The sequence below is a fragment of the Penicillium longicatenatum genome, assembly GCF_028827895.1.
Source record: "Penicillium longicatenatum strain IBT 33135 chromosome Unknown contig_2_segment0_segment0, whole genome shotgun sequence".
Taxonomy (NCBI): Eukaryota; Fungi; Ascomycota; class Eurotiomycetes; order Eurotiales; family Aspergillaceae; genus Penicillium; species Penicillium longicatenatum.
This window is the reverse complement of record NW_026643120.1, coordinates 7,091,928-7,119,008: the sequence shown is the minus strand read 5'-3', so window position 1 is coordinate 7,119,008 and position 27,081 is coordinate 7,091,928. Positions and strand designations below refer to the sequence as shown.

The following is a 27,081-nucleotide window of genomic DNA, read 5'->3' as shown; positions in this document are numbered from 1 at the left end:
AGGTCGCGTGGACGATCACGCAGAGTTGGGTAGTATCGCAAGACGATCTACCAATGAGCTAGTGAACTCCGCTATCTTTCTAAAAGTTACCGCAGAAGGTGCCATCCTACACCACAAAATACGCCCTCACATGGCCTTGGTGCGACACCGACCATCTGGACATGAGGTGTGACATGAAAATGTTCAATCTAACATCATGCCAATTTGCAAGATAAGTCATAATTGTGAAAAGTTGAACGTTGTAGATGATCACCTACCACAGCACTCATCCCGCTTCTCCTCTCGCAGGGCCCAAGCGATGCTAGATCAACCTCAACTCTTTCCTTCTCAGACGTCCTCCAAACCCACCGAACTAGCTTCCTTCGGAGCAAATGCCCCATTCCAGACCCACACCTAACGCTGATCGCAGTTCCACCGTAAGTAATCCGACCTTGAGGTCTGCTTTGTTGATCACCAGAAGCCCTGTCATTGGGCTTCTCCTGAGATGGGTTGAGAAGCAGCCGAGCCGGAATGGAGCCCTCCTGGACAAGCGGAGCCCGGCAGAATGGTATAAAGCCGGAGATTTCTAGTCCCATTCGCTCTCATCTCCAAGTATAGAGTGAGACCTTGTCGACTCTATTCAAGTCCATTATGAAGCCATCCATTTTGCTCCTGGGAGCCGCTGCAGTCGGTGCCCTGGCTCTTCCAGCACCTTATGGTCATGCTGTGCATGAGCGACGGGACTTCCTCCCGACTTCCTGGACCGAGGAGAAACGCCTGGATGCGTCGACCTTGCTTCCTGTCCGAGTTGGGTTGACCCAGTCGAACTTGGCCTATGGGCATGAACTTCTCATGGAGATGTATGTTTGATAACCTATTTTGCCATGATAAACGACTGACATCTACCCACTAGGTCGAACCCATCCTCGAGTCGCTATGGAAAGCATATGTCGGAATCCGAGGTGCATGAATTGTTTGCGCCGAGTGACGAGAGCGTAGATACTGTGCGCTCATGGCTGGAATCGTTCGGCATTTCCAAGGACCGGATCTCACAATCTGTCAATAAGCAATGGATTCAGTTTGATGCTGGTGCCGATGAACTGGAAAAGCTGCTACACACCGAATACTATATCTACTCTCATGCTGACACGGGTCGGTCGCACGTGGCTTGTCGCGAGTAAGCTGAACGTTCATCCAGGAAGCCACAGGACGCTGACCCAGTCTAGATATCATGTTCCGCACTCGGTGCGTGATCATATCGACTACATCACTCCTGGTATCACCCTGCGCGAGGTGGCAAGTGTTCGACAAACCAGTAATAAGATTCAAAAGCGTTCGAACGGTCGGCTGCCAATTCTGGAGCCTATTCTCATGCCCATTGAAGAGATCCTGAAGAATGTTTTGCAGGTTTGTGATACTGCTGTCACGCCCCAATGTGTCAAGGGTAAGATCTCCAGACCATTGACGATTCTGATCAACTACTAATAAAAACAGAAATGTACAACATCACTTCCGGAACAACAGCTACAAAAGGGAACGAGTTAGGTATCTTTGAGGGCGTTGGTGATGTCTACGCTCAGGAGGATCTGAACCTGTTCTTCAGCACTCTGGCCAGGTATGTCCCAGTCCTACTATTGTTTGAGGCCTGGCGCTCATTGAGTCATTTGCAGTGATATCCCAAGTGGAACACACCCAATTTTGAAAGCAATTGATGGAGCCAAGGCACCAACCACATTGCTCAATGCAGGCGCTGAATCCGACCTTGACTTTCAAATTTCTTACCCACTTATCTGGCCCCAGAACTCCATTCTCTTCCAATCAGACGACATGGTCTATGAAAGCAATTATACATTCAGTGGCTTCCTCAACACCTTCCTGGATGCTATCGATGGCTCATACTGTGATGAAATCTCCCCATTGGATCCCCCTTACCCCGATCCTCAAGATGGCGGGTACAAAGGATCTCTGCAATGCGGCGTCTACGACCCACCGAATGTACTCTCAATCTCATATGGGATGGCGGAAGCCGACCTGCCCATCTCGTATCAACAGCGTCAGTGTAATGAAATCATGAAGCTCGGCATGCGAGGTGTCTCCGTAATTGTTGCATCAGGTGACTCGGGAGTAGCAGGACGCAACGGGGATCCTACGGCAAGCAACTGCTTAGGTGAAACAGGCAAAGTTTTCGCTCCCGATTTTCCAGCCACTTGTCCCTATATGACCGCAGTTGGAGCGACCTACCTTCCCCCCGGTGCGAAGATTCAGGACCACGGAGAGGTTGCAGTCACTCGCTTCCCATCCGGTGGTGGCTTCAGTAACATTTACGAGCGACCTAGCTGGCAGTCTCAGGCTGTGACGGACTATTTCTCCAAGGCCAAACCAGAATACCCATACTATGAAAGCGTCAACAACAAGAGCTTCGGTGCAAATGGCGGTATCTATAACCGGATTGGCCGTGGATACCCTGATGTCTCCGCCGTGGGCGATAATGTTGTCATTTACAACAAAGGTCTGCCTACCTCGATTGGTGGCACATCTGCTTCCGCTCCCGTATTTGCCTCGATTCTTACTCGAATCAATGAGGAGAGATTGGCCGCTGGAAAGTCCACTGTCGGATTCGTGAACCCTACTCTCTATGCCAATCCAGATGCCTTTTTCGATGTCACCACGGGCAATAACTCTGGCTGTGGTACTGCTGGCTTCTATGCCGCCGAGGGCTGGGACCCCGTAACGGGACTTGGCTCTCCTAACTACCCGGCGCTGTTGAAGGTATTTATGAATCAGTGAAATGCCTGATGTTTGGACCTCTGGAAGGCCATATTGATTTGCGTATAGTAACAGGAGATTGCTCGAGAATAAACTATATACAGTAGTTCCAATCCACTATATCAATTAAATCTCTGGGAAGTTAAGGACGAATTAGATGTATTGAGCTTGTAGTTGCCAAAGCAAACGGTCCCCCTAGAGCGACCTTGAAAGTTGGCTACCAAGTAGCGGATCAGATCATAGACGGGCTACAAAGCATTACGATAATATTTCAGACGTACCAATCAAGTGAGCAACAGAAAGCGTGGCTATCCCGGAATTTTTAGATATCACAGCCCGTTCTTGCCCTCAGTTTCAATGCCAGTTCTAGTCGCAGCAATTTCAGCGATCCCGAGTCCACATTCGTCGCGTAATAAGCAGCGGCAGTTGTGGTATGAGTAAAACTCTGCAGATTGACCGTCACTTTGGCCCCATCTAGAGGTGCAGCGATTGGGTATCCGGCAATAGTGTTACTGAACGACTCTGTTCCACCATCAGGTAGATTAGGAGCCCTCCAATTGAACGCCACAAGATCATTTAAATAGCCTCAGTCTTCGCATTAAACGAAGCGCAGTAATTGTGAAATAAACTAAATTATGTTGAGCAGCATACGAACCACCTCAACTGTAGTTGAATTGGACATGAGGCACATGACGCTTCTTAAGAGCCGAGATCAAGATTAAAGAGGCGCTGTGGGCATCGCTCGTTTATCACCTTCGCATTCTAGGGCAGTCTAATGTGAGTAAGGAGTGATTTAGACAAATACTGAATAATATTACTGCTCTGATGTACATTTCCTGCACTGCTCCAGATACGGGTCAAAGAAGTGCTCTTCCAATTTGATGGTGTTCAATTATCACCCTCCACGCTGTACATGGGTTACATCCGAGTCAAGGAGTGACGCCAAGCGAGCGTTATAAAAACAGATAACCAGTTGCATAAGAAAGAGACTCGCGCTAAGCACACCATGGGTTGGCATTGCCGTAGGTCTCAAGGTTTGTAGAACTGAATAGCTCGTATCCTAGGTATCTCATTTCGATCAGTTCAAAAGTATCGAGCACCTTGGTGAGTATATTGCCCGGGGGCCTTTGATGTATACAAAATTCTTCGCGAACAACCTTAGGCCAAACCACATTCGAGTAATATCCACGTTATGCACGGTTTAAGAAGAGGAAGAATTCTTCATTGGTCATGTTATTTCAAAGTACGACTGGGTATATAAGCGCAGCAGAAAGGGAAAAAGAACATTGAGTCATGAAATCGAGGATCGGCGACCGCTGGGGCGTGAAACTTCACAAAATAAGGGACCAGCACCCCAGCATCATCTGCTTCTAGTGATGTCTCTTAGCATTCCGAGTGAATGGGCCGTTGATGTGTACTGAAGACTGGTCCTGCTTCCAACTCATGGTACACCGGAATCGGACTCGCAGGATACGCTGCTTCGTAGATCGAATGACCGTCCAACAATGCTGGTGCCGGTCCCACAGGCTTTCGTGGGACTTTAGGTGACAAGTCGCTCGATGGTACAGGTTGATATTGTGGGGGAGATTGCTTCTCGTCCTTTATTACTGGCGGAGGTATCAAGGCTACAGTTTTGGAAGTCCGTCGGCGTTGTCGACGTGCTCGACGTTGCCGATAGACCCACCACATCAGGAACAAGATAATCAGAACCCCGATAATGACGCCGACCGCAATTCCGGCTTTGGAACCTGCGCTCAGGGAAGATCCGCTGTTGGTCGAGCAGGAGTACCCGCCCTTATACACGTCTTCGGATTGTAAATTGTTCAATGCAATGCAGGACATGGAGCTGCCGCCGTGGATAGTTGTTTGGCCTTTCACCTGATCAAGTGATGGCAGCGACACGCTTTATTATTATTAGTCTTGCGAGTCCTGCCTCAAATTCCAATTATTACCGATACTCACGAGCTGAACGACCCTGTCAATTTGAGTTGACCATCGACCTCCTCCAAATTCTCGATTTCCAGATGCTTGAGTTTTGCATTTCCCGTGATCGTGATTCCGGAGGATACTTCGGATAGGGAATTGATTGAGAGATTGCTCAGCGAGTTCATGCTATCCACAGTCAAAGCTCCGTCGATCGTCTCGAGATCCGGTGCGGCTAGGGTAGTGAGACCCGAAGCTCCTTCTGCTGTGAAGGCTCCCTTGATTTCACTGACATTGTTCAGGACAATGGAGCCGCTGGCTGACGAGGAGATGGTGACGCTGCCGTCGATCTGGTCACAGTTGGCATATGTATCCGCGTCACTTTGACTGGAAATAGTCACACTACTTGAACCTGGTAGATGGTCAGCAAGAATCTTTCCTGAGCTTTGAGGAAGCTTCCGTGACTGTACAAGAATCGGAATCTGCAATGACCACCTGCCACGAGGTGGCTAGCAGCAAGAGAGGTAGAAGAAGCATTGACGCGTTTTTCTATACGCGCTTCTGTATGTTGCTCTCTGTTTTGTTTTTGACGGGCGCGGGACGCTCCATTGCGGATAATAAATTCAACCCAGGGTTCATCGGGGCGCAGTCGACTTTTTCCAAGATTTTTGCATTGGCACTAAATCTCCGTGTCGGCCCACTGCAATCGGATGACCGGCGCTGGACGGATTGGTGGAGTATATGCATTGATAGAGCCGATTATCCAACCAGATACATCAACACCATCTCGGAGACCCACTATAAGTCGGGCTTGGTTACTTGGTTGAGCCTTGGCGTTTTGTTTTTTCTTTGTCGTGGGGCAATAGTTCAACCAGTCCAAGCCGACCAGGCACAGCTAGCGTGCCTTCTCTGGCAGTAGCTGTGTGATTGGTTAGTGCATTACAGTAGCTCAAGCGGAGACGCACCTAGCGGTTTCTATTTTTTGCATAGGCAGCAGGATTGGATTGACCATTCACAAGCCACCAAGATCAACTGTAGATTAGGTAGCAAAATTCTGAGACCATGATAGGCAGTTTGACATCATTGATGCCAAGAAGTATATCCTGAAGACTCGACAGATTTGATATTAGATCTGTATTGTCTGAGGGAAAGGAATCGCGGGGGATGAGTCAGCATGCGGGGAAATGGAGCGAGAATCATCGGGCACCAACATTCCCCCAAATCTTTCTCTCCATGCCATCTTCATGAGAGTGGGCAAAGGCTGTGGACGGTGTCGCCATCGCCATCTCCGCTGTGTGATTCCTCCGGGGGCTACAGCTTGTGCCCCTTGTACTCGTCTCGGCCGCGACTGTCAACTGGACCCGCGTTTCCAATTCAAGGCCGTCCATCATGTCTACCATAAAAGCCAGGGCTCAGCGGCTCGATTCGACTTGAATTGGGATGAAGGGCAGGTATGGGTGGATGTGTCAAAGCCTGGTAGGTTTTGGTGTTGGAGTTGACTGCCGGAACAGACACTTATTCAATTGTGATAGTGACGTTTATCCTCGAGGCCGATGAGTTGAATGAAAATCAGGAAATCGAAACACCAAGGGAAGGCTCTTTGGTACCACCTTGGTCAGCACACGAAGCTCTGCATGCAAATAATGATATTATGGCGGAAGAGCGACCAGCTATGCAGCCTCTGTCGCAGGAGGGCGGAGAGCAATTGCATCCGGCCTGTGCTAGCCCCCAGACATCTGCGCAAGAACAAGGTTCTACCTTATCGCTTCGAGAAGCATCTCTGATGCGGTGTTTTATTCAGAAGATCGCCCCCTGGGTGAGGCCCGGACATTTTTATCTCTGTAAATGTGTAACCTAACCAGTTCAACCAGGCGGACATCTGTGATCCTCAATCCCATTTTAGTACGCTGGTGCCCCAACGTGCCCTGCAAGTCCCCATGGTGTTGAAGGCGGTCTTAGCTCTGGCTGCTCGACACGATGCCATCATGACTGGGAAAAGCGACTGGGAGGCGTCCTCCTATCTCGGCCAATGCCTCGAGTTACTGATCCCAGCGCTGGATAAGCCCGAGCACACCTACGACGAGAGCCTCTTGATCACGGTAGTTATACTGCGGATCTGTGAGGAGCTGGAAAATAACACAGATGAGAAGTTTCATCTTCTTGGATCAAATCGTTTAATTAATCTGATGTCTCGTTCAGCTTCGTCTGGAGGACTATCAGAAGCTGTAAGTTGGCAGTTTTTGCGACAAGCCATATACGCATCTATAGTGCAGCATCAGCCATTGCAGCTAAACCTGCACAACTATGAGTGCTCGGCCATGTTTCAACGAAATGACGATGCCGCCGTTGCCAACATGATTGTTTTTCATTGCGCCAATATCATCCAACTCTGCCGCGATGTGCCTAGGATGCCAGTTGACGAAACAACCTGGCATCGCATCTCCCATTCTGTGGAGGAGTGGCACCGCTCGAAGCCCCCAACTTGGCAGCCGCTCCGATACCAACCTCCAGATGCTACGGCTGACCGCCCGTTCCCTGAAATTTGGATGATGTCAGGCCCTGCTGGTCCGTTTCCCCCTTTTCAAGCCATTGAATAGAGTACTGATCAATTTTTCAGTCGTCGGAATGCAGTACTTTCACACGGCAAGGATCTTTATAACTTTGTCAGATCCCCATTCACAATCAATGAGCGACTATGAGCTGGCCCGGAGCCGGCGTGTCGCAGAGGTGAGACCAAGTTCACCTCTTGGAGGTCCATGATTAACGAAAGCTATTTTAGCGAACAATCGCGACCCATATACTGACCGTAGTGGGGCTATCCTGGTCAAATGAGAGTGTTGAAAATGGGTACTTTATGGCCTGCCATCTTCTACATCGCTGTTCGTTTTCTTCTCCGTTCTCATATCATACATGTACTAATTGTCGTATATTTCTGAATATGCAGTTGGCTACTGCCTCCACCATCCAGCTGAGCAACAGGGATCATTGCGATTTCTAAGTCGGGTGGAAGAAGTATTAGGTTGGCGAACGGCGTGGATTAAAGAACAGCTTGAACGCCAGTGGACTGAGTTGGCCGAAGTAGATCCACTGAACCGCTGAGGGGTTCTTTTATGTTACACTCCGGGTTTTGATGTACCTCGGTTTTTTATGCTATTGAAGTGGCAGCCAATATAATAAGCCTTGAATTGATTGCACCGATTGGATAGAAATAAGAAGATCTTCGTAGCGATTCGGGACTGGTCTGAAAATTCAAATGGCGATAGCTGCACTAGAAATCCAGGAGAGTCCATTGAACGTAGAGTGGATTTAGATTGGGTCCACCCAAAACAAAAGGAACTCCACTCCGGATGGAGCGGAGACAAAAAGATGGACTCGCGGGGAATCGAACCCCGGACCACTCCCATGCTAAGGGAGTATTATACCACTAAACCACAAGCCCATTGCACGTGATGATGACTAGATCATGTGAGATATAGTCTAGAATCAAGGCTGTGACCCACGTATTTCATACTGTCGTTGAGCCCCGGAAGGTATAGAGAAAAGCAGAAGTGAAGACAACATTTAACGCTCCCAAGACTCTCAAGTCCCCTAGCATCATTCCACATGTACATTTCTCCAGGTGTTCTTTGTCAAAGTTTGACTGGATACATTTCCTCGATTGGCGGTCAAGAGGGCTAGCATCTAACATCACTGCCAAAAGGTTGGACCCTTGGAAACATTTGACCCCCAACTTCGATCGGCAGAAGTTAAATTACCTTCATTTACCCTGCACTCCACCAATTTGGAAAGAATCGGCGGAGATAAGACGACATGCGGAGGCGAGCGATAGAAGAAGCTTGTGATGGGTGTCAGCTTGGCAATCTCACTTGGTGGATAGATCCCCTTTGCCTTGTCGTCTGCCTCAACCCTGATCATGCGAGCTTTGATAAACATGCAGGATCTGGCTTCTTGTCCGTCTTGGGTGGCATGGCACATGGCCCGGTCGCATGGCCAAATTGAAGTGTTACATCGCGGGCTTTTTTGATTGGTGGACGGGTGATGGATTGGGGTGATCACTGATAGGTGATCGTTCCTACCTACAGTTGCCGCCAAGCCAAGGACCCTTTTTCGTTCGATTCGTCTGCTTAGACCTACCCCATCCCCCAAAGTGGCTAATGGCCTCCCAATGCTAATTTCTTGATCGAAACTCTTCAATCTTCTTCGATACTACCGTGGTCCGAGTTACATCCAACAATCTGGGTATCATTGCAGGTCAAGGCTAATCTATCAGGGTTGATGCAACACACGAACATCTTTCTGAAAGTTGTCGATTGTTAGAGGGGCAAGGACCTCTATCGCCGAGGCATCGGTCTCGATTAGGGCATATATGTGCAATCCCAGATGACAACGTCACCATCTCCGACATTCCTGGAATTTCAGGGCCGATTGGACGGCAATTAAATCAGCCACAGAGATATTTGAACTGACGCAAAGGATCGGCATGTCAGCCCAGCACGTTGTTCATGCACTGTTACACATTCCAGCAACCACGCCTGTGGTGGCAGACCCAGGGCTTCCATTTTCCTAGTGGATGGAAAGGAGCCAAATAGCTCTGTGCCCAATCAGGAATGTGGCGCTCTCTTAGCTCGCTGCTGAAACTCCCGTGATGAGGGAACCCTCTTTTTACACTGCCCATGTGCGCCATTTTTCATTATCTCGAGGCTCGACTGCTATCACCGATGACACCCCCGACGGAGTGGAATGGACACGGAAATTATGAAGGACCAATTCTCTGTACAGTCACTCTGCAGGGTGTCGTCCGGGTGCGCGGGGTGATGGGGAAACTTTCAAGCGCCGTGTATGCTTCAGTCCTTCGAAGTGAGTATGGTCATCAGAAGGCAGACGACCAACTGCTTCAAACTATAAATGGTGAAGAAAATCCTGTCTATCTCTTCATCATCAGTCGCTGGAACGACAACTTCTACATTTTTTGATAAACCCTCAACACTCCTTGCACAATGAAACTTGTTCTTTCCTTTATCCTAAGCCTGGCATGCTTCGCCAACGCTGCGGTCATTCCTTCACTGGAAAGCAAGATTGAAGCTCGAGATGATGTTACTGGATACCGCTCCGTAGCTTACTTCGTTAACTGGGTTAGTATTTTTCGTCCCTGTTATATTGGCCATCTTGGCTCCAATCCATTGACACACCAAACCAGGCTATCTATGGCAGAGACTTTCAGCCCCAGAATCTTCCTGCTGACAAGCTCACTCATGTTTTGTACGCCTTTGCCAATGTCCGCGCAGAGACTGGGGAGGTCTATCTGTCGGACACATACGCGGATACTGATAAACATTATCCCACGGATTCCTGGAATGATGTCGGCGATAATGTCTATGGCTGTGTCAAACAGCTTTACCTGCTGAAGAAGGCGAACAGAAAGCTGAAGGTGCTCCTGTCGATTGGGGGCTGGACTTACTCCTCTAACTTCGCTGGACCACTTGCTACTGAGGCTGGAAGAGCCCTATTTGCCTCATCCGCTGTACAGTTGGTGCAGGATCTTGGATTCGATGGCTTGGATATTGATTGGGAGGTAATGCCAACCAATAATCTCTGCTTGAAACCCATCGGTCGTACTAATTTCTCTTCAATAGTACCCTGCCGATCCAAGCCAAGCTGCCAACATGGTATCTTTGTTGCAAGCCGTGCGCTCAGTAAGACTTATATATATCCGAAATCGGGAATTATTCAAGCTAACAAAAGTCAGGCCTTGGATACCTATAGTGCGACATATGCCCCAGATCATCATCTGCTGTTGACGGTTGCATCTCCAGCTGGTTAGTAAGATGGCCATGATATCTACAGCAAACCAAGTAAATCTAACAACAACAGGCCCAACCAACTATGAGAAGCTTCTTCTGGCTCAGATGGACCAATACCTTGACTTCTGGAACCTCATGGCATACGATTATGCCGGAAGTTGGGATACAGTCTCTGGCGACGATGCAAACATCTATGCCTCTACTGACGATCCATCAAGCACACCATTCAACACGGAGCAGGCTATCACTTACTATACCGCGAACGGGGTGGCTGCCAACAAGATCGTCATGGGTATGCCACTGTATGGGCGCTCATTTACAAACACAAATGGGCTTGGTCAAAACTTTACTGGAGTTGGCAGTGGTAGCTGGGAAAACGGCGTCTGGGATTACAAAGCGTTACCCCAGGCGGGTGCGACGGTTTATGAACTCGATCAGCCAGTTGCAAGCTATAGCTATGATCCCTCTACTCTCACGCTGATTAGCTACGACACTCCCGCGATCGCTCAGTTAAAGGCCCAGTACATCAAAACCAAGGGCCTAGGTGGTGGCATGTGGTGGGAGAGTAGCTCTGACAAAGATGGAGCAGATAGCCTTATTACTACAGTATGTGTCTACCATTCCTTTTCAATTGGCACTTCTTTTGACTAACTTGGTCCCAGGTGGTTACTGCATTCGGTGGTGTTGGCGCTCTTGACCAGAGCGAGAATCAACTCAGCTACAATGGCTCGAAATACGCCAACCTAGCTGCTGGAATGCCATCCAGCTAGATCTGCCCACATGCTTGAACATGGATAAGGTCGTAACTATCTGGACTCCTATCACTCTCTGCGAGGTGTTATGTCTGAGGAATGCTTGAGTCTTTCTGCTTGCCTGGGCAGGAGATTTACTGTGTACAACTGATGTGTTCTGTCAATATTTTCAACATCGATAGCTGGTCTACTGAATCTCATTGAATAAACTTGCTCTATATTTCATTCTATTTTCATGATCGTGGATGTCACATTCGAGTTCATTTGACTTCCAGCTCTTCCTTTGCCTTGTTGTGCTCCACGCGCAATAATTCTGCATCATTGCTCTCAAAAGCAAAGTTCCACAATCGCTCCGCACCCTTCATCTCTCCCTTCGTTTTATATCGAGAGGGTCTTCCTGAACTTCCTTTCTGAGCCTTGGAGCTTTGTCTGCCCACATGTTGCATAATACTTGGCGTTATAGCCCAACGAACTTCCCGATTCAAGTCTGCGTACTCTTCCGTGATTGAGTCCACATGCCCTTCATCCTTGGACTGATAGAGATCTATGAGATCAGATATACGTGATTGTGGAAAAACCAAAGCTTGTGAACAGCAGCCGAAATTGGGCATCTGATTCACGCCCTGTGGGATTGGAAGCATTGTCGCCCGTCCAGCGGCGAAAAAAAGACCAATCAACAGTGGTGTACAGATGCATGCGAGGAGGAAGATGGGCGCATTCGTGAGGTGGGTTCGAAGGCTTGGTTGGTACTGTCGGGCACCGAGGGCTGAGAAGGTAACGAGGAGAACGGCGAGGGCAGAGTACAAAAGGTAGATCGGCCAATCTTCTGAATTCCAGCCCAGGAACTCTTCCGAATAGAACAATCGGAGGTACAGCCCTAGGAAAAAAGAGCCTGTATCAGTTTCTATCGACCAGACTTTAGCAACGGTTCAAACTCACAATTCGGCGCTCCTATCTGTTTCGTTTGCTTTTCAGCGCTGGCGATAGCCGCCCGCGTGCGATGATACCACCCATCCTGAGCGACGACATCATCTTCAAGCATCAGAAGGTAGGGTGTGTCGATCTTACTGCAAGCCTTCAACAGATACTGGTAATCCAAAAGAGCTTTTTGCCAGCCGACCTGTTGCTTGCTTTTCTCAAGCGCGCGAATATGGTCGATGTCTACCTCGTCTTCATTATACAGCAAGACCTGATCCGGTAACTCTGCAAGCCATCGCTCATTATATGCAGGATGCTCTAATGGATCTGCATGAGCTATGAAGATGATCAAGTATATCTCTCTTCTTTCTTCCACACTCAGACCGTCCAAAAGAGTGCCGACTGTACTTCGCAAGTACCGTATTCCCTCTCGGGCAACGGTGGTAATCCCGACACATAACTGAGGTGCTCTTGACGCTTTCGGAAAATCAGAGCTTGTTGTGTTGTCCGTGGCTTCAATATAGATGTCGCCCTCTTCGATTCGGATCGCGGAATAGGATGCATCGTACCCGGTCCAGGGATCGAAGAAGACTGACCCCGGATCATGGGCGGATCGGTTTCGGGCGTATAAGGTGAGCAGAGCATAGAATGGAATGAAAAGAAGAAAAATGCGCACCGTCCCATTCCCTAGCTGAAATTTCACGGGGAATCTCGTGACAGACATTTCGGGCCATAGGGATGCATTTCGGAGCAAGCGCTTCGGGCTAGTCTTTATAGCATTACGGGCAGAGGAATACTTGGGGAGCGATCAGCACTGCCTACTGAGGATGTCGGTCACTCCAGTCTACGTGCGACCTAATTGCTTACTGGCTCCACATCATTCGAAAACGTGCAACGGACTTACTGCGTGCTAGGGTAGCCCAGTCACTGACAGCCTCCAGGCCTCCCGAGTGAAAATTGCCCAATTTCCTAAAATTCCATGGTAAACAACAGTTTCCAATCGTCTCTTTCGCTCGTCTGATGGAGAGCATGTCGCAATTCCCTGTCCATGAGAAGACCCTTTTTCAAAGAAGCTTATCCGCCTCACAGGGCTTGCGGTTTGAGACATTCTTAAACATGAAGATAAGATCTCCACTTGACCCTGTCCACGGCAACTGCGCCCCAGTTATTAATAATTTGCTATAGACCACTTTCCATTTTCGTCGAGACCCATCAAGTTAAGGCCTACCTTTCGTTTTTCAGTCGCTTGGTCGCAGTTTGGCGAAGTGTACTGAGTGCACCGAAAACCTTGGAACCGCATTTAGGGTGTGTGCATGTAGCAAATGCAGCAGTCTGGGCCAGAATTGAAAAGAGGCCACTATTCCAAGAGCCAAGTATATCACATATAAAGCCACCGAGATTCAGATTCCGCGTAGTCATATCTAGCATTTGGATTATCCAGATACTTAAACCCTGGGACTGCAAGGGGATTATATATAGTTTGAGTTGACTTCCGCACGACATTATTGCCACGGTTACCTTTCCACTCTTCTTAATGATACCAAATCACACAGGCGACCATCGAGCCTCCTCAGCAAAAACGCACGAAAATGGTCTCGAAGGAGGATCATGATAATATCATTAATATCATGTTAGGTTTCGAGGTTCATACCATCTCCCATCACTCTGAACAAGAAGACCTTTTCACAATTGTTCGAGGAGGAACCCAGATGACAGTATTGATTCTCGGGTACTCTGAATGTCATTGCAGTGAAAGCCAGAGAAGCATGCTTCGGCTGGGGAAGAGGCCAAGAACCAGTGAACCGGCATTCATTGTTGCATCCGCATAAATGAAGGCAATCATCATTTACCGGTACGCGAGAAAGCATCACCTGCACCATTGCCGACACAAATACCGGCCGGGCCGAGCAATGACGGGAGACTGGGCATTTGGGAAAATCGCCCAAGCCTCGGACAATGATCAAATACCATGACACCGAATATTCCAATCCCGTATTCTGTTACACTGGGGCTTGGTCCATTATCAGTGTGAGGCGTGGATGGGAAAGCGGGGGATGTGGAGATAGCAAGCCAGTCGCGCTAAAGTCTATGATTGGACAACATGTGCGAACATCACACTTGCACAGGGTATCCATCAACAGAGCACACCCAATGATTGAGGTTGTACATGCTTTGTTAGTATCTTGACCAATGGTCGCAAGGCTTGTTGGTGATTTCTCTCCCCGCATAAATACCCCCTCCTTGTCCTCCGAAGACAGACATGACAAGATCTTTCCCTCAACTCTACACTTACCTGGACAATCGAAAATCATGACTCTTGAATCTTGGGAAGTGCTAGTTCAGAAAAAGCAAGCCGAGACCGCTGCTAAAATCCCAGATGCCTGGCGTCTTTCTTCTGAGTATACTGCCAACATCTCAGAGACGGCCAATACAAATGTTCTCGACGTACCACGTCGCTGTGGTATCTTGTCTCCGAAGCAGATAGACATCACCGAGAACTATGATGCCACTGCTCTGTTGGAGCAAATACACAGTCAGAAGCTCTCCGCTTATGAAGTCACGGAAGCTTTCTGCATTCGTGCCGCAATTGCACAACAGGTGGTATGTCTGATGTGTCTCGAGAGGATATACTCGTGATATTCATAATGCTCAATAGCTGATCGATCGTGTTATCTAGACGTACTGTCTTACAGAGACCTTCTTTGATCGAGCTTTGCAGCGCGCCAGAGAGCTCGATCAACATCTGCAGAGCACTGGTAAACCAATCGGACCGCTGCATGGGTTGCCAATCAGCTTAAAGGTGATAGGGGTCGTACACGAGCTGCGTGAGAGCCTAGCTAATATCTCCATTAGGATTGTTTCAACGTCGAAGGTGTTCCGTCGACTATCGGGTTCACGGCGTTTATTGAGAATGGGCCTGTGAAGTACAGCTCGCCTGTTGTCCAAATCCTGACAAAGCTCGGAGCTGTTATGTACGTGAAGACTAACATTCCGCAAACTATGATGGTACGTTTCCGGCGAAAGAAAATGGTTGTATCGTGTCTAGTGTTTCTGACTCGATATGCGCCAGGCTGCGGACTCCCATAACTACGTCTTTGGTCGAACCCTCAATCCGCATCGCCTGAGCTTGACAGCTGGCGGATCCTCTGGCGGCGAAGGAGCTTTGATCGCCATGCGGGGGCTCAATTCTAGGAATTGGCACTGACATAGCTGGCTCAATCCGAATTCCCGCTATTTGCAACGGCACTTTCGCCCTGAAGCCTTCCGCCGATCGCATTCCATATGGTGGACAGACAGGAAGCGGTCGAGGTGGTCTGCCAGGAATCAGAGCCTGTGCTGGTCCATTGGCAACTTCCGCTCGGGATTTAGAGCTGCTGATGCGGGCTGTGGTCAACGAGGACGTCTGGGAGTTCGACTCGACCGCCATCTTTGCACCATGGCGAAAGGTGACCCCCAAATCAACACTCCGCCTGGGTCTCATTCAAGAGGATCCCCATTTCCCTCTCCACCCGCCCGTTCTTCGGACTCTGACCGAAGCGACCGAGCGCTTACGCCAAGCGGGCCATGAAATCGTTCCGTTGTCAGTTCCGTCCATTCGAGATGCCTGTGCACTGGGATTCCGTATGTTTGCCATGGATCCTGCCAAAACCGCGTTTCAAAACATTGCCAAAAGTGGGGAACCGACGATACCGGCACTGGCCTCGACATCTCTTCCTCATGAATACATGCCATTCGAGTATGCACCGATGACCTTGGATGGCCTGTATGACTTACATGCAGAACGGAACAGTCTCAAAGAGAAATTCCACGATATCATCACGAAGGCAAACATCGACGCGATCATCATGCCTGGTAATGCAGGAACAGCTCAGCCCCACGATCTTTACGGATTCCCTCTGTATACAACTTTGTTGAACGTTCTGGATGTGAGTTAAGACGCCTTGAAGATATTCAATTTGCTTACATCAAATAGTATCCCGCTGCGATCATTCCATTTGGCAAAGCGGATCGAACTGCCGATGCAGCTTTTACTCGAGACGTTCAGTACAAGCCACCCTGTGAGTTTTCAATTCAATGTCTCTCTCTCTCTCTCTCTCTCTCTGCTACATAGGACTAACGCAATCACAGTCTCGCCCGAGCTATTTGAAGGTGCTCCTTGTTGTATTCAGGTTGTTGGGAGACATCTGCGCGAGGAAGAACTTGTCCAGGCTATGGAGACGATTGTAGGTGTTCTTGGGGTCTAAATAGAACTTTCAATATATTAGTACCGCTTACATACTAGATCAATATTTTACCGACCTAAGAAATAGTAGTTTTATCTGATCAGCGCTTTACAAGATTCCCTTTCGTATCATCTTATCTACCTCTTCCTTCGAAAATCCCAGTTCCTCAAGTGTCTCCTCTGTGTGTTCACCTAGTCTGGGTGGTGCCAAGCGAATGAGAGGAGCAGTTTCACTAAACTTCACGGGGTTACCTGATTCGACCGTCAGTATTGACTCAGGATAGGATTAACTCGGACTGACCAAGAACTTTGAGTTCTCCACAGACAGCAGGTCCATACGGTAGACTGTGCACCATATTTCTTGCCGCTGTCTGAGGATGCGAGAATACGCGGTCGATGGGATTTATCGGACCATATGGCATTCCACTTCCTGCTAACGTAGCCATCCATTCATTGGTGGACTTGGTCAGGAAAATCTTGTCCAGAATTTCACTCATTCTCTTCCGGTTCCTCACTCGAGCATCGTTATCAGCGAAACAGGGGTCTTTCGCCAAGTCCAATCGGTCAATTAGCTTGCAGAGCAACTGAAATTGTCGGTTGTTGGTCGCTCCAAGTACCAGATAAGAGTCCTTGGTCTTGAACGCCTGATAAGGTACTATACTGGGATGCGCGGTTCCCCACCGATGAGCAATCTCCCCTGCATTGAGCCACGACATCGCGACATTCGATAAAAGAGCCACCTGGCTTTCGAATAGGGACGCATCAATCTTTTGACCCTTTCCAGTTTGCTGGCGGGAGAATAGCGCCGCAAGGATGGCTCCATGCAGAAAGAGACCAGTGCTCATATCCGTAAGGCCCAAGCCCGGACGTGTGGGGGGACCGTCCTCTTCACCAGTGATATGGAGCAAGCCCGCTTCAGCCGCTGCAATCGCGTCATAGCCTGCACGATGGGCATATGGGCCACTTGCACCGTAGCCTGGAGGGTCGCGTTAGTTTTTTCTTCAACGAGTTGTCCTCGCTATCTTACCAGAAACACTGGCGTGAATGATTGATGGGTTGATTCCAGAGAGAGTCTTATATCCGATTCCGAGGTCATCCATCTTTCCTGGTATAAAATTGTCCACGCTGAGCTTATCAGCAACTCCTCGATCAAACGCATATCTGAAGTACGCACACCACATCTGCATTCTTCACAAGTCGCAGCAAAATATCTCGCCCTTCTTTTTGTTTCAGATTCAAGGTGATAGAGCGCTTGTTCCGATTGATGGTACAAAAGTACGCCGATATATCATTTTGTTCTGATTTCCATATTTTCTTTTCTGCTTCGGTACGCCACAGACGAGTGTCATCCTTATCACGTCAGTCTGAGGCAAACTCCACACGCTGATTGATACTCACTCCTCCTTTCGGATTTTCGACCTTCAAGACATCGGCGCCATAATCTGCAAGAATCTGCGTACAAAAAGGGCCCTTGATCTCATGAGAATAATTCAACTGTATGGTCTAGTAATTCTTACCGCCAAAACTCGAGTGAGATCTAGAATCTTGATGCCGTGCAAAGGCCCGGGAGTCTCCGCAGTATGGCTTCTGCGTAATATCTGTCTACCAAGAAACTTTGTTAAAGGAAGTCGAGCTTTCAACCCGGTACTGGTCTGTCCAATCATCATGAAGGGTCAGTTTGAAATTTGCTGTCAAATGGGCGCAGCTGTATAAAATAATAAAATAAAATGCTAACTTAACTTATTCCTAGTTGGACATCGGAGTACAGCCGAACCCCGCATAAACAAGTCGCCGACTTCATGATCAGCTGCCGCGGTATATGTGTTGTCAAGAACTCCGAGATTCACCGAGTGGTAACTCGATGTAACGCTGAATCCGTTGGCGAAGTTTCCACTTTCAAGTTGCTGATATGTATCACTTAATTACTGGATATCCCATCCAAATCACTACTATTGTCTGCATGAGCAATCTAATATGACTTGGGAAGACCAAGCACTCGCTCTCCTATATAGTTCAAAACCATCTCTCGGCTGACAGGAGCAATGCGAGGAATGAAGACCTCACGTAGATAGCGCTCGACATGGTACTCCTGGGCGTACCCCATACCTCCATGAGCCAGGATCGCCCTTTCGCAAGCCTCGAAAGCAGCTTCTGCAGCGAGATATTTCCCAGCGTTCGCGTATTCTCCACCATGGTACCCCTGATCGTAAAGGCGAGCAGCCTGGGAAATCATCATGCGCGCCGCCTCTAGCTTCATCCAGCTGTCAGCCAGTGGGTGTTGAATGCCTTGATTTTGGCCAATAGGGCGCCCAAACACCACTCGTTCGCCCGCGTATAGAGCGGCGCGACGCAAAGCCGCAAACCCAAGCCCAAGAGCTTCTGCTCCGATCAAAATCCGTTCTGCGTTCATTCCCTGCAGAATCATGCGAAATCCTTCATCCTGCGCCCCAACGCGATCACATACCGGTACGCGCCAGTCATCGAAGAACAAGGTGTTGGTATCCACAGCCCCCCGTCCCATTTTAGGAATCTCCGTTATCTCAACTTGGGGGACCTGTAAGTCTGTGTAGAAAAGTGATAGACCCTGAGATGGCTTTTGGACTTGATCGCGTGGCGTCGTGCGTACAAGAATTAAAATCTTGTCGGCCCTCTGCGCGGTTGAAATCCAGATTTTTTGCCCGGAAAGTACATACTCGTCGCCCGATCTACGCGCAGTAGCTTGGAGCTTCAGTGTATCAAGACCAGTGTTTGGCTCAGTCACCCCAAAGCATGCTCGTTCGCGACCGGCGATCAAAGGCCGCAACCATCTCTCCTTTTGCTCGCCAGTGCCAAATTTGGCGACAGGTTCCAACCCGAAGATGTTCATGTGAATGGAAGAGGCTCCTGTCATTCCAGCGCCGGACTCTGAGATGGTCTGCATCATCACGGCTGCCTCCGAGATCCCCAATTCCGATCCCCCATACTGCTGCGGTAGGCAGATCCCCAACCAGCCTTGTTGTGCGATCGCATCACAAAACTCTGTCGGGAAGGTATGTGACTGGTCCACGCGGGCCCAATACTCGTCAGGGAAATTGGAACAGATCTTGCCAATTGATTCTCGTACCGTTCGCTGGGAGTCAGATAATTCTGGATCTTGGCTCTGAAGGAATTCAGTAGCGCGTGCATGGAGGTTTCGTAAGGGCCGCAGAGGATAGGTTGGAGGGATAGTCCAATGGGCCGGTCGATCGACACTTACTCTCCTTGCTACCCGTAGAGCATAACGGCTTGTTTGATTCAAAAAAGTCGCCATTTTGAGAAATTGTATGATGTTTTGAACGTTGTTTCAAATATGCATTTTCAATCACTCCGAGGGATCTTGAATGCGGGGAAAGATGTGCACTGGAGTGGGGTGCCGACTAACGCCGAGGTGAATAATGATAGATGTGGGATGGTAAATAGAGGGGACCGCCTTTTCAGTGTGTTCCGTTATTAGGTTAACATGTATAGATGACCAAGATGATTATGAGGGTCATTCTCTCGTCTCTTCAATTACCTTACCTGACTGGACTTACGGTTAGTGCACTTCCCATTTCGCCTCTCTTTCACGTGGCGTCATGAATTACACAACATGACAGTGCTCAGCAAGATCCATTGCATATTATCTCCCGTCTTGTCTCCCACATTGACCATCTCGCCCGGGTATGCACCATACTGATATCATGTGTCGAGTCGCGTTCTGGAGATGGAGATGTGCTATGCACGAGATTAATTATCCTAAAGCTTGTGTTGTCCACTGGCCCCACTCAAGCTACTTTAGTATATCGCTAGCTTGGCGATAGGCGCACTTCCCAGTTTTCTGGCCAATAAATCGCCATATTCTACCTGTGAATTGCCCCATACTAATTTTAGATGAGTCTTGTCAGCCATTGGGTTGTCAGAAATCTCTTTATCTCCGCCAAATCCGCGGGTTTGCGGGATCTGCCCTTTGATCCCTTTGTCCCGAGATCGGTTCAATCCTGCTAGTCGGTCGAGCAATTTGGACCCCTCGATTACCATCTGTGTTCCTATCTGTTCTCCCGATACCTTAGCTTATACTATGAAGCCCCTCTACTGAACGCTCTCCGCCCTCGGCCTTCTGGGACAGGCAACAGCGTATCTCATTAGCCCCAACGGAACCGCTGCTCCAGGCAGTGCGGAGGATTGCAGTTCTTGGTTCGGATACGAGAAAGGCGTGACCTGCCAGATGGTCGAGGTGTTGTATGAGATTACTGCCGCAGAGTTTGAGGAATGGGTAATTCATAAAAGCGATAATTTTGTATGATTGCGGTATTTATTGACGCTTTGCTATCTAGAACCCTATCGTGACGGAGGTGGGCTCGGGTTGTGCACTGATTCCTGATCTATACTTTTGTGTGGAGGTAGACTTTGTCCCTGGCACCTACACAAGCTTGCCCTCCAACTATTTGAGTTACTATCCGACCGTTTCTGTGTCTACGTCGCTTCCCAGCGCCATTTCTATGACCTCGACCTCCACGTCTACTTCAGCCTCAACCACGGCCTTCACTTCAGCGTCAACCTCAATTTCAACCGCCTCGAGCACTAGTCATTCTTCTTCGACCTCACAATTACCTGCGCCTGAGTCTGCAACCACTCAATCTTCTGGCTCAATGACAGCCACTACTCCCATCCAGAGCGGCACTGTACGTGACTAATGAATTCTATCTAATCGTGGGTCATTAGAAGATCTACTTGACTGACTCCCACGCATCAAATCTAGTCGTCGACATTACTTGCACTTCTCCCTGGCTGGATGATTGTTTCTGCGTTGGCATCGCTGGCGGGAGCAGCTCGGTAGTTGTAAATGCCTCGCCTTAGATTAGTTTCGGAAATATGCTGCTGCGCGGGTCCCATCGTGAAAAACGATCCCGAAAATCGTACACTTCATTATCGTCCGTATATAAATAATGACATTCAAGACTCACAAAAACACTATCATTACATTCTGGGATGCCCAGACGAACTTATCCCGAACCAGTAACAACCCGATCTTGTTCTGTAGATCGAATCCTAGTGATCATTTCCTGCACATTGATGTCATTCGGGGGCATAGTCAGTTCCTTCAACTCTACGTCACCGGTAATGGGATCTTCGACCGCAATATTGGACTGGCTTGGGACTGCTGCGATGGTGGTGGGGTCGCTCAAGCCCGAGGCCGAGCCATTAGACTGACCGGGAGCTGATGGTGGCTTAGGCGTACCATTCCAATGTCCATTTTCAAGCCCCTCAGGATATGCAGCAAGGCCCAGTAACTTTGCAGCATCTTGATACCAATCATGATCCAGATGTTGTCGCTCACCAGCAAGGTAACCGTCGATTTCGGGACTATTCCACCAGTGTGGAGGGTTTTCAACACCCAGAGCCTTAAGTCGAAGTGCAAGGCAGATAATGTCTGGTCGCTTTGCTTGAGCCACCTCATGGTTTTTGCGACCAAGTTGCTTATCCCTCATATTGTTAAGGGATATTATCATGGATACATAACTGGATTCGTAATGAGCGCGGAGCTCGGCGGGAGTCGCCTTAAGGGACTGCAAAGTCTTGTTGATCTCAAAGCTCTGATGCTCGCATCCAGCCTGAAGCCAAGCAGCAATAGCAGGCTCATATGCATCCATAAGTATGAGACTCAACTCAACTGCCGCGTCAACAAATTCGACGCCGAGACCATGGTATTGAGCATCAAGTGTTTTCCAATAGTAGCTTCGAAGTGTCTTTGACGGCCGAGGACGCCAAGCTGACTTTTGCTCAAGACTACCCGAGATATCACGGGTCATTTTGAAGACAATATTTCCCGGTTTGAGACCTTTATTGCGTCCGAGAATGCCCATGGCAAGACAGAATCCTTCTCCAGCATAGCCCTCACTGGTGAAGGGTTGAGACCGCAAAAGGCTTGAGGTCATTGCTGAGACCGATCGGGAAACTCTGGGTTGGAAGCCTTGTGCTTCCGCACCCCAGAGCAGCGAGACAGTATCCTGGTCATAGCCGTCGTTGTAAATGTAGTCGATTGTCCTAGATAAAGTCCCTGGTCGGAGCGCCGTGGTGTTCACGTCTTTCAGTATATCCGTGGGATCCTGTGCAATCCCCTTCAAGGGGAACAAATGCCATCCATAGTAGTCAGAGGGGACACTTTTGCCTTCCGCTATCACTGTCATCTTCGATAGCTTTCGCCAGTCATCCATCGTGCCACAGTATGTCATCTCGGCTATCTTCACGGCCGTCCGGCTTGGCCCAGACCATGCAAGCCAGCGGTTGTAGATGTAATGACGAGCCCGCCATGAAGGAAGCATGTATCGCACAATCGTCAGGAATGTCGTGGAGGAGAGGACCAGAACAGATATTGATTCATTCCCATTGCCTGTCGCAAATGATAAAATAATGAGAATCAAAGATATGAGGAGAAGCCCTGACACTGTTGTCCACCACCAGTGCTCGATCTTTGCCAACCGAAATCTAAATGTCCACTGATTAGACGATTCGGTCATCAAAGCAAGGGCAGTGACAAGTCCTTGAAGGAGAGCCGTTAGAACAGCGAGTCCGATGGATGACCACAGAAATCCCCTGGCTGTTCCATCGCTGACGTTCAAAATCCTTGAGCTTGTAGACTCTGTCGCTTGCCTGGCCGAAATCAAATCAGCGGGAATAGCCCTCGCCTGTGTAAGGCCCCAGAGAATGCCAATACATAGGAAACAGAGCATGCACTCTATGTCATGCATGATGGGAATGCAGGGGTAATAGTCACATTGAAAAAGGACGACGAGAGCGTTGCTGGGTGGCCGAACGGGGCACAGCACATATAAACCATTTTTGGGGTCCAGGAAGACCCTCCGACATGAGCCGCGCGAATCAAATAGATGGAGAACTTCGCGCTGAGAACTAAATTTGCGAAAAAAGAAAAGAAAGAAAACGAAAGCAAGTGTTTCACGTGGTAAGTGATGAAATCCAGCAAGGTGGTTGGTGGTGAAGACACCACATTACAATGTTAATCTAAGCGATTGGAAGGTATAGGGACCGCGGGACGCCCACTCGTATTGGGTGAATGAGGGACCCTGAAGCCAAGGCCCGTCAGATGACGGCAGCCACAAGCTGCTGCAGCTCAGGCCCATATTCATCCAACTCCCACTGTCTCCGCGCTTCCATCTCGGTAGATCCTGCCCAGAAGGGTTGCTCAATACCTTCGAGCTTACACACTGCGTCAAAAACCGTAATTTCAGGGCGGATTCGAACGCCCTTACGATAAAGACATAAGCTGACGAGCATTGCCGCATAATGTCCCCGATAAATCCGTCTTAAATCTTCCTCGCTCGCCCCCAAAGCATGTAGCTCTCGATTGAACAATAAATCCTGGTGCTCCAAATGCAAATCCAACCAGTGACCAATTAAAGCAGGGCTCGTATCCGCGAGTAAAATGGCAAGTTCAGTTGCAGCCGTGACATAAGACGGACCAAGGAGAGAAAAGGTCCGATTGAATTCCGAGAAATAATACCCTCGCAGTGTTTTCGCTGGATGAGGCCAATGTCCACTTTCTTCAAATTCACGAAAGGAATTCTTCGTCCGGAGATTACAGATGAGCGATGCAGGTTCCAAGCCTTTATTTCTCGCCAGAATTCCGTATGCTAGGCAGACAGCATTCCCGCTCAATCCCGACTTCAGCAAAGGTGACGTTTTGAGCAAATTCGGAGGGACGGAGATGATCCCGCGACTGCAACGTCTCTGAAACCCAAGATGTTCACCCCAAAGTAGTGAAACGGATTGGTTTTCGACGATGGGATGATATACGCCTGACACTTGTTGCGAACCAGTCGACCATGGAGGAATTTTGTCCTGATCGAGAGCGACTGTGGCACGAAGTAAGTCAGTTGGATCCTGAAGTATGCGACTGTCTCGGAGCAAGAAAGAGCCAGCGAATTTTTCAACGGGATGCTGTTGAATTTTGCTTTTTCGTGCGAGAGCGACCCAGTCTTCCGATGTCCCAATGTACTTCGCCGATGTCGGTGGAATACCAGTTCTACTTGGACCTGTCCAAGCCTTCCATCGGATCGACAAATAGTGACGAGTTTCGAATGCAGTCAAAGCAAAGTCGACGCCGACGATTAGGATGGCACCAATAAGCAGTGCAATCAGAGGGTCTGGCAAACTAAGTCGGACTGCTAAGCCGAAAGTACCCCACTGAAGATCATAGAGTGCAATGATCAAGGTGAGCGCTATGTAGGAAATCCACCCCGTGAGGATATATGGCTGCCATAATGACAAACGAAGGCGAAGCGTCCACCACTGCTGCTTCTCGGCGTATTTGGCGACCCTCCAAGCAGCAAGCGCGACTAGAGAGAACAGACACGCGAGACTGTAGATGATGTTGAAAGACACCATGTGTGCTTTGTGGAATTGGGTGCGGGCGCAATGTGAAGAAGCGGGGTTATCCTATACGACTCGGCACCTTTGTTCAAGTGCAGTGAGATTCGGCGACAATGAAGAAGCTATGTAAGCTTCACCTTTGGCATATTGATTTGCAGCCCCGAAAGATACATTGTTTGAGAAGTCCCCAAAGATCCAAATCTATTTTCAATGATAGTGTGGCTATCGCCCATCGGCTGCTTCATGCACAAACCCTCCGACGTGCGTCGCCTTGATTGGACCGATGCTAGAATTTCAATCTCGTCTCAGGCTGCTTTGTCGATAACGCCAAGAAGTAAGCCCGCTTATTTGAGCTGAATTTGAATTGGAATCCCTGCAAATACTGGAGAAGAAGCGATAGATCAGATCGAGTGATGATTGTTTGGTATCTCGTATTCGTAAAAACAGTTTCGAGGTGTTCGCACATAGCAAAGGCGATTGAGCCCATGCCGCCTGCTGCTCATGGCGACTTAGCTGGCTCCTGTACACAAGAGTAGGTTCAGTGTAGGCTTCTCCTTCCGCGATTTGCTCGATTTCCATCGATCTAGGCCCTTGATCCGACGAATGAGGGTGACAAGAGCCCCACTGTTGTATCTGTGGATCTTGGTAGATGAGAATGGGTCTCTACGAACCTATGATCTTGAAAGCAGAGACTTAACCTCGGTATCGGAAGGAACGATGCTATCCAGCACAGACACGGATTGGAGACCCATTCTGCCCAGCTCCGTACTTCCTCAGTAAAGTCTACGAATATACACCACCCTTTGAAAGATCCGCACTCCCAGGTGACAGTCGTTACGATGAGCGACTTTCCATCTGGGTGCTGGACTTGCAAGCTGAGGCATCGCAAATGTGATCTGCGAACGCCACTTTGGAGGGAGTGCAGGAGCCGATGCATCCCATGCCACGGGTACGGGCCCAGGCCCTCGTGGATGGATGGGGCGGTCGCAGAGAGACAGGAACTCACACGTATCAAGAAGGCCGTTAAGTTGAATTCGCAAAATATTCGAAGTTCCCGGAAAGGGAATAGGCAGGTTATGCGAGAGAGACCGCATAACATCTTTGTTTCATCTGCACAGATTCATGAAGAGAGCCCCATAACACTACCAAGCGAAAGTGTTATTAGTCTTCCTATTCGATTGATTTCACAAAATGGTCCGACCGAGGTTTCCCAGATATCGGAGTATAGCCACTGCTCAACAATTGCAGGTGTGAGCCCTGAGTTTGGTGAACGCTCAGGGCAGGAAGAGAGAAGCCCATCGACGAGCTTGCGTTCGCAGCCTTCGGCTCCCCTGTATGTCTTTCAGCCGCGGGCAGCATCTTTAGTCATGCACTACCTCGACCATGTTCTTTACTGGCAATACCCTTATTTCCGCCCACGTTCTCATCTGGGCGATAGAGCCTGGCTCCTGTTGTTCCTTGGTAATGGAGGTTCTCTGTATCACGCTGCCACCGCATTATCCGCTCTTCACCGAAATGAAGTTCAAGTCTCTTCACATAGCTCCCTGTGCAACCAGGAAGCATTCGCATATCACTCGAAAGCCATACGGGGTCTTTGTGAATTTTCGGGTTGTACTGAGACGGCGACGCTTCTCAGCGACCAGTCTCAACTTGCGGAACTTGCGGAGTTTGTAGAGTCTAGCTTGATGCTGATAAGTTTTGAGGTGAGGCATCAGGGGCTATTAGCATCAAAGTTTCTCATACCTCCCATGCTCACATTGGAACCTTTTTCAGGTTTTCAATGGTGCTGAATATGACTTGCTGCCTCACCTGGATGCAGTGACAACTGTTCTCAGCATGCGTTCACCAGAAACCCTGCATGGGTGTCCAAACAAGACGCAGAGTGACCAAAAACGGACAAAATATGCTTTCAATAATCAAACCCAGCCGAGCTTTGACTTTATCATAGTCCATGCGATATGGTTTGATATTTTGGCGTGTGTCACGACGGGTCGGGTGCCGCGGATTATGTACCGACGATGGCTGCAAGAATCAAAACTTGAGATGGCCGACTTAATGGGTTGTTATAACTGAGTGATGATTGCTATTGGCGATTTGGCGCATGTCCACGCGTGGAAAACGAAAATGACGGAACAAGGGACCTTAAGTATGCCAAGATTGGTAATGAGAAACCGAGAGATCGATGCGCGATTGCGGAACGGCATTAACGAGTTGGAAAAAGAAACTGGAGTGTGTATAAAATGAGATACGGACAATCTTTATCACCAGCACAAGCTGACTAGTGATGTCTTCGCAGGGAAATACTCATGCCCCTCTCGCCGTAGGTATCACAAAC

General features: G+C 49.0%; 11 protein-coding genes across 11 annotated transcripts; 5 read left to right on the top strand and 6 right to left on the bottom strand.

Annotated features, from left to right (window-relative positions):
* Positions 1-630: 630 nt before the first annotated feature.
* N7484_005196 (S53 family peptidase) lies at positions 631-2,766 on the top strand (the record flags this gene model as incomplete). The annotated part of the gene is made up of 5 exons (XM_057115616.1): positions 631-839; positions 893-1,156; positions 1,206-1,423; positions 1,474-1,594; positions 1,650-2,766. 5 exons carry the CDS (start codon positions 631-633, stop codon positions 2,764-2,766), a joined length of 1,929 nt encoding a protein of 642 aa, XP_056975756.1.
* A 1,362-nt stretch (positions 2,767-4,128) lies between these two features.
* Positions 4,129-5,205, bottom strand: N7484_005195 (uncharacterized protein; the record flags this gene model as incomplete). Its single annotated transcript, XM_057115615.1, has 3 exons — positions 4,129-4,648; positions 4,708-5,080; positions 5,139-5,205. 3 exons carry the CDS (start codon positions 5,203-5,205, stop codon positions 4,129-4,131), a joined length of 960 nt encoding a protein of 319 aa, XP_056975755.1.
* A 647-nt stretch (positions 5,206-5,852) lies between these two features.
* On the top strand, positions 5,853-7,767 carry N7484_005194 (Zn(II)2Cys6 transcription factor; the record flags this gene model as incomplete). Its single annotated transcript, XM_057115614.1, has 6 exons — positions 5,853-6,144; positions 6,201-6,484; positions 6,531-7,233; positions 7,286-7,395; positions 7,448-7,547; positions 7,613-7,767. 6 exons carry the CDS (start codon positions 5,853-5,855, stop codon positions 7,765-7,767), a joined length of 1,644 nt encoding a protein of 547 aa, XP_056975754.1.
* Positions 7,768-9,665: 1,898 nt separating this feature from the next.
* N7484_005193 (glycoside hydrolase family 18 protein) lies at positions 9,666-11,239 on the top strand (the record flags this gene model as incomplete). Its single annotated transcript, XM_057115613.1, has 6 exons — positions 9,666-9,800; positions 9,866-10,240; positions 10,302-10,361; positions 10,415-10,484; positions 10,540-11,075; positions 11,132-11,239. The coding sequence occupies 6 exons, from the start codon at positions 9,666-9,668 to the stop codon at positions 11,237-11,239; spliced, it is 1,284 nt and encodes a 427-aa protein (XP_056975753.1).
* A 242-nt stretch (positions 11,240-11,481) lies between these two features.
* On the bottom strand, positions 11,482-12,863 carry N7484_005192 (uncharacterized protein; the record flags this gene model as incomplete). Its single annotated transcript, XM_057115612.1, has 2 exons — positions 11,482-12,098; positions 12,161-12,863. The coding sequence occupies 2 exons, from the start codon at positions 12,861-12,863 to the stop codon at positions 11,482-11,484; spliced, it is 1,320 nt and encodes a 439-aa protein (XP_056975752.1).
* Positions 12,864-14,449: 1,586 nt separating this feature from the next.
* On the top strand, positions 14,450-16,383 carry N7484_005191 (uncharacterized protein; the record flags this gene model as incomplete). Its single annotated transcript, XM_057115611.1, has 7 exons — positions 14,450-14,740; positions 14,817-14,939; positions 14,993-15,145; positions 15,210-15,291; positions 15,350-16,065; positions 16,113-16,197; positions 16,268-16,383. 7 exons carry the CDS (start codon positions 14,450-14,452, stop codon positions 16,381-16,383), a joined length of 1,566 nt encoding a protein of 521 aa, XP_056975751.1.
* N7484_005190 (CaiB/BaiF CoA transferase family protein) lies at positions 16,279-18,025 on the bottom strand (the record flags this gene model as incomplete). Its single annotated transcript, XM_057115610.1, has 8 exons — positions 16,279-16,348; positions 16,419-16,438; positions 16,504-16,613; positions 16,663-17,337; positions 17,389-17,486; positions 17,536-17,711; positions 17,760-17,813; positions 17,879-18,025. The coding sequence occupies 8 exons, from the start codon at positions 18,023-18,025 to the stop codon at positions 16,279-16,281; spliced, it is 1,350 nt and encodes a 449-aa protein (XP_056975750.1).
* Positions 18,026-18,330: 305 nt separating this feature from the next.
* Positions 18,331-19,650, bottom strand: N7484_005189 (acyl-CoA dehydrogenase family protein; the record flags this gene model as incomplete). The annotated part of the gene is made up of 1 exon (XM_057115609.1): positions 18,331-19,650. One exon carries the CDS (start codon positions 19,648-19,650, stop codon positions 18,331-18,333), a length of 1,320 nt encoding a protein of 439 aa, XP_056975749.1.
* Positions 19,651-20,583: 933 nt separating this feature from the next.
* N7484_005188 (uncharacterized protein) lies at positions 20,584-21,195 on the top strand (the record flags this gene model as incomplete). The annotated part of the gene is made up of 3 exons (XM_057115608.1): positions 20,584-20,631; positions 20,693-21,040; positions 21,118-21,195. 3 exons carry the CDS (start codon positions 20,584-20,586, stop codon positions 21,193-21,195), a joined length of 474 nt encoding a protein of 157 aa, XP_056975748.1.
* A 166-nt stretch (positions 21,196-21,361) lies between these two features.
* On the bottom strand, positions 21,362-23,107 carry N7484_005187 (uncharacterized protein; the record flags this gene model as incomplete). Its single annotated transcript, XM_057115607.1, has 1 exon — positions 21,362-23,107. The coding sequence occupies one exon, from the start codon at positions 23,105-23,107 to the stop codon at positions 21,362-21,364; it is 1,746 nt and encodes a 581-aa protein (XP_056975747.1).
* Positions 23,108-23,456: 349 nt separating this feature from the next.
* Positions 23,457-24,761, bottom strand: N7484_005186 (uncharacterized protein; the record flags this gene model as incomplete). Its single annotated transcript, XM_057115606.1, has 1 exon — positions 23,457-24,761. One exon carries the CDS (start codon positions 24,759-24,761, stop codon positions 23,457-23,459), a length of 1,305 nt encoding a protein of 434 aa, XP_056975746.1.
* Positions 24,762-27,081: the final 2,320 nt, after the last annotated feature.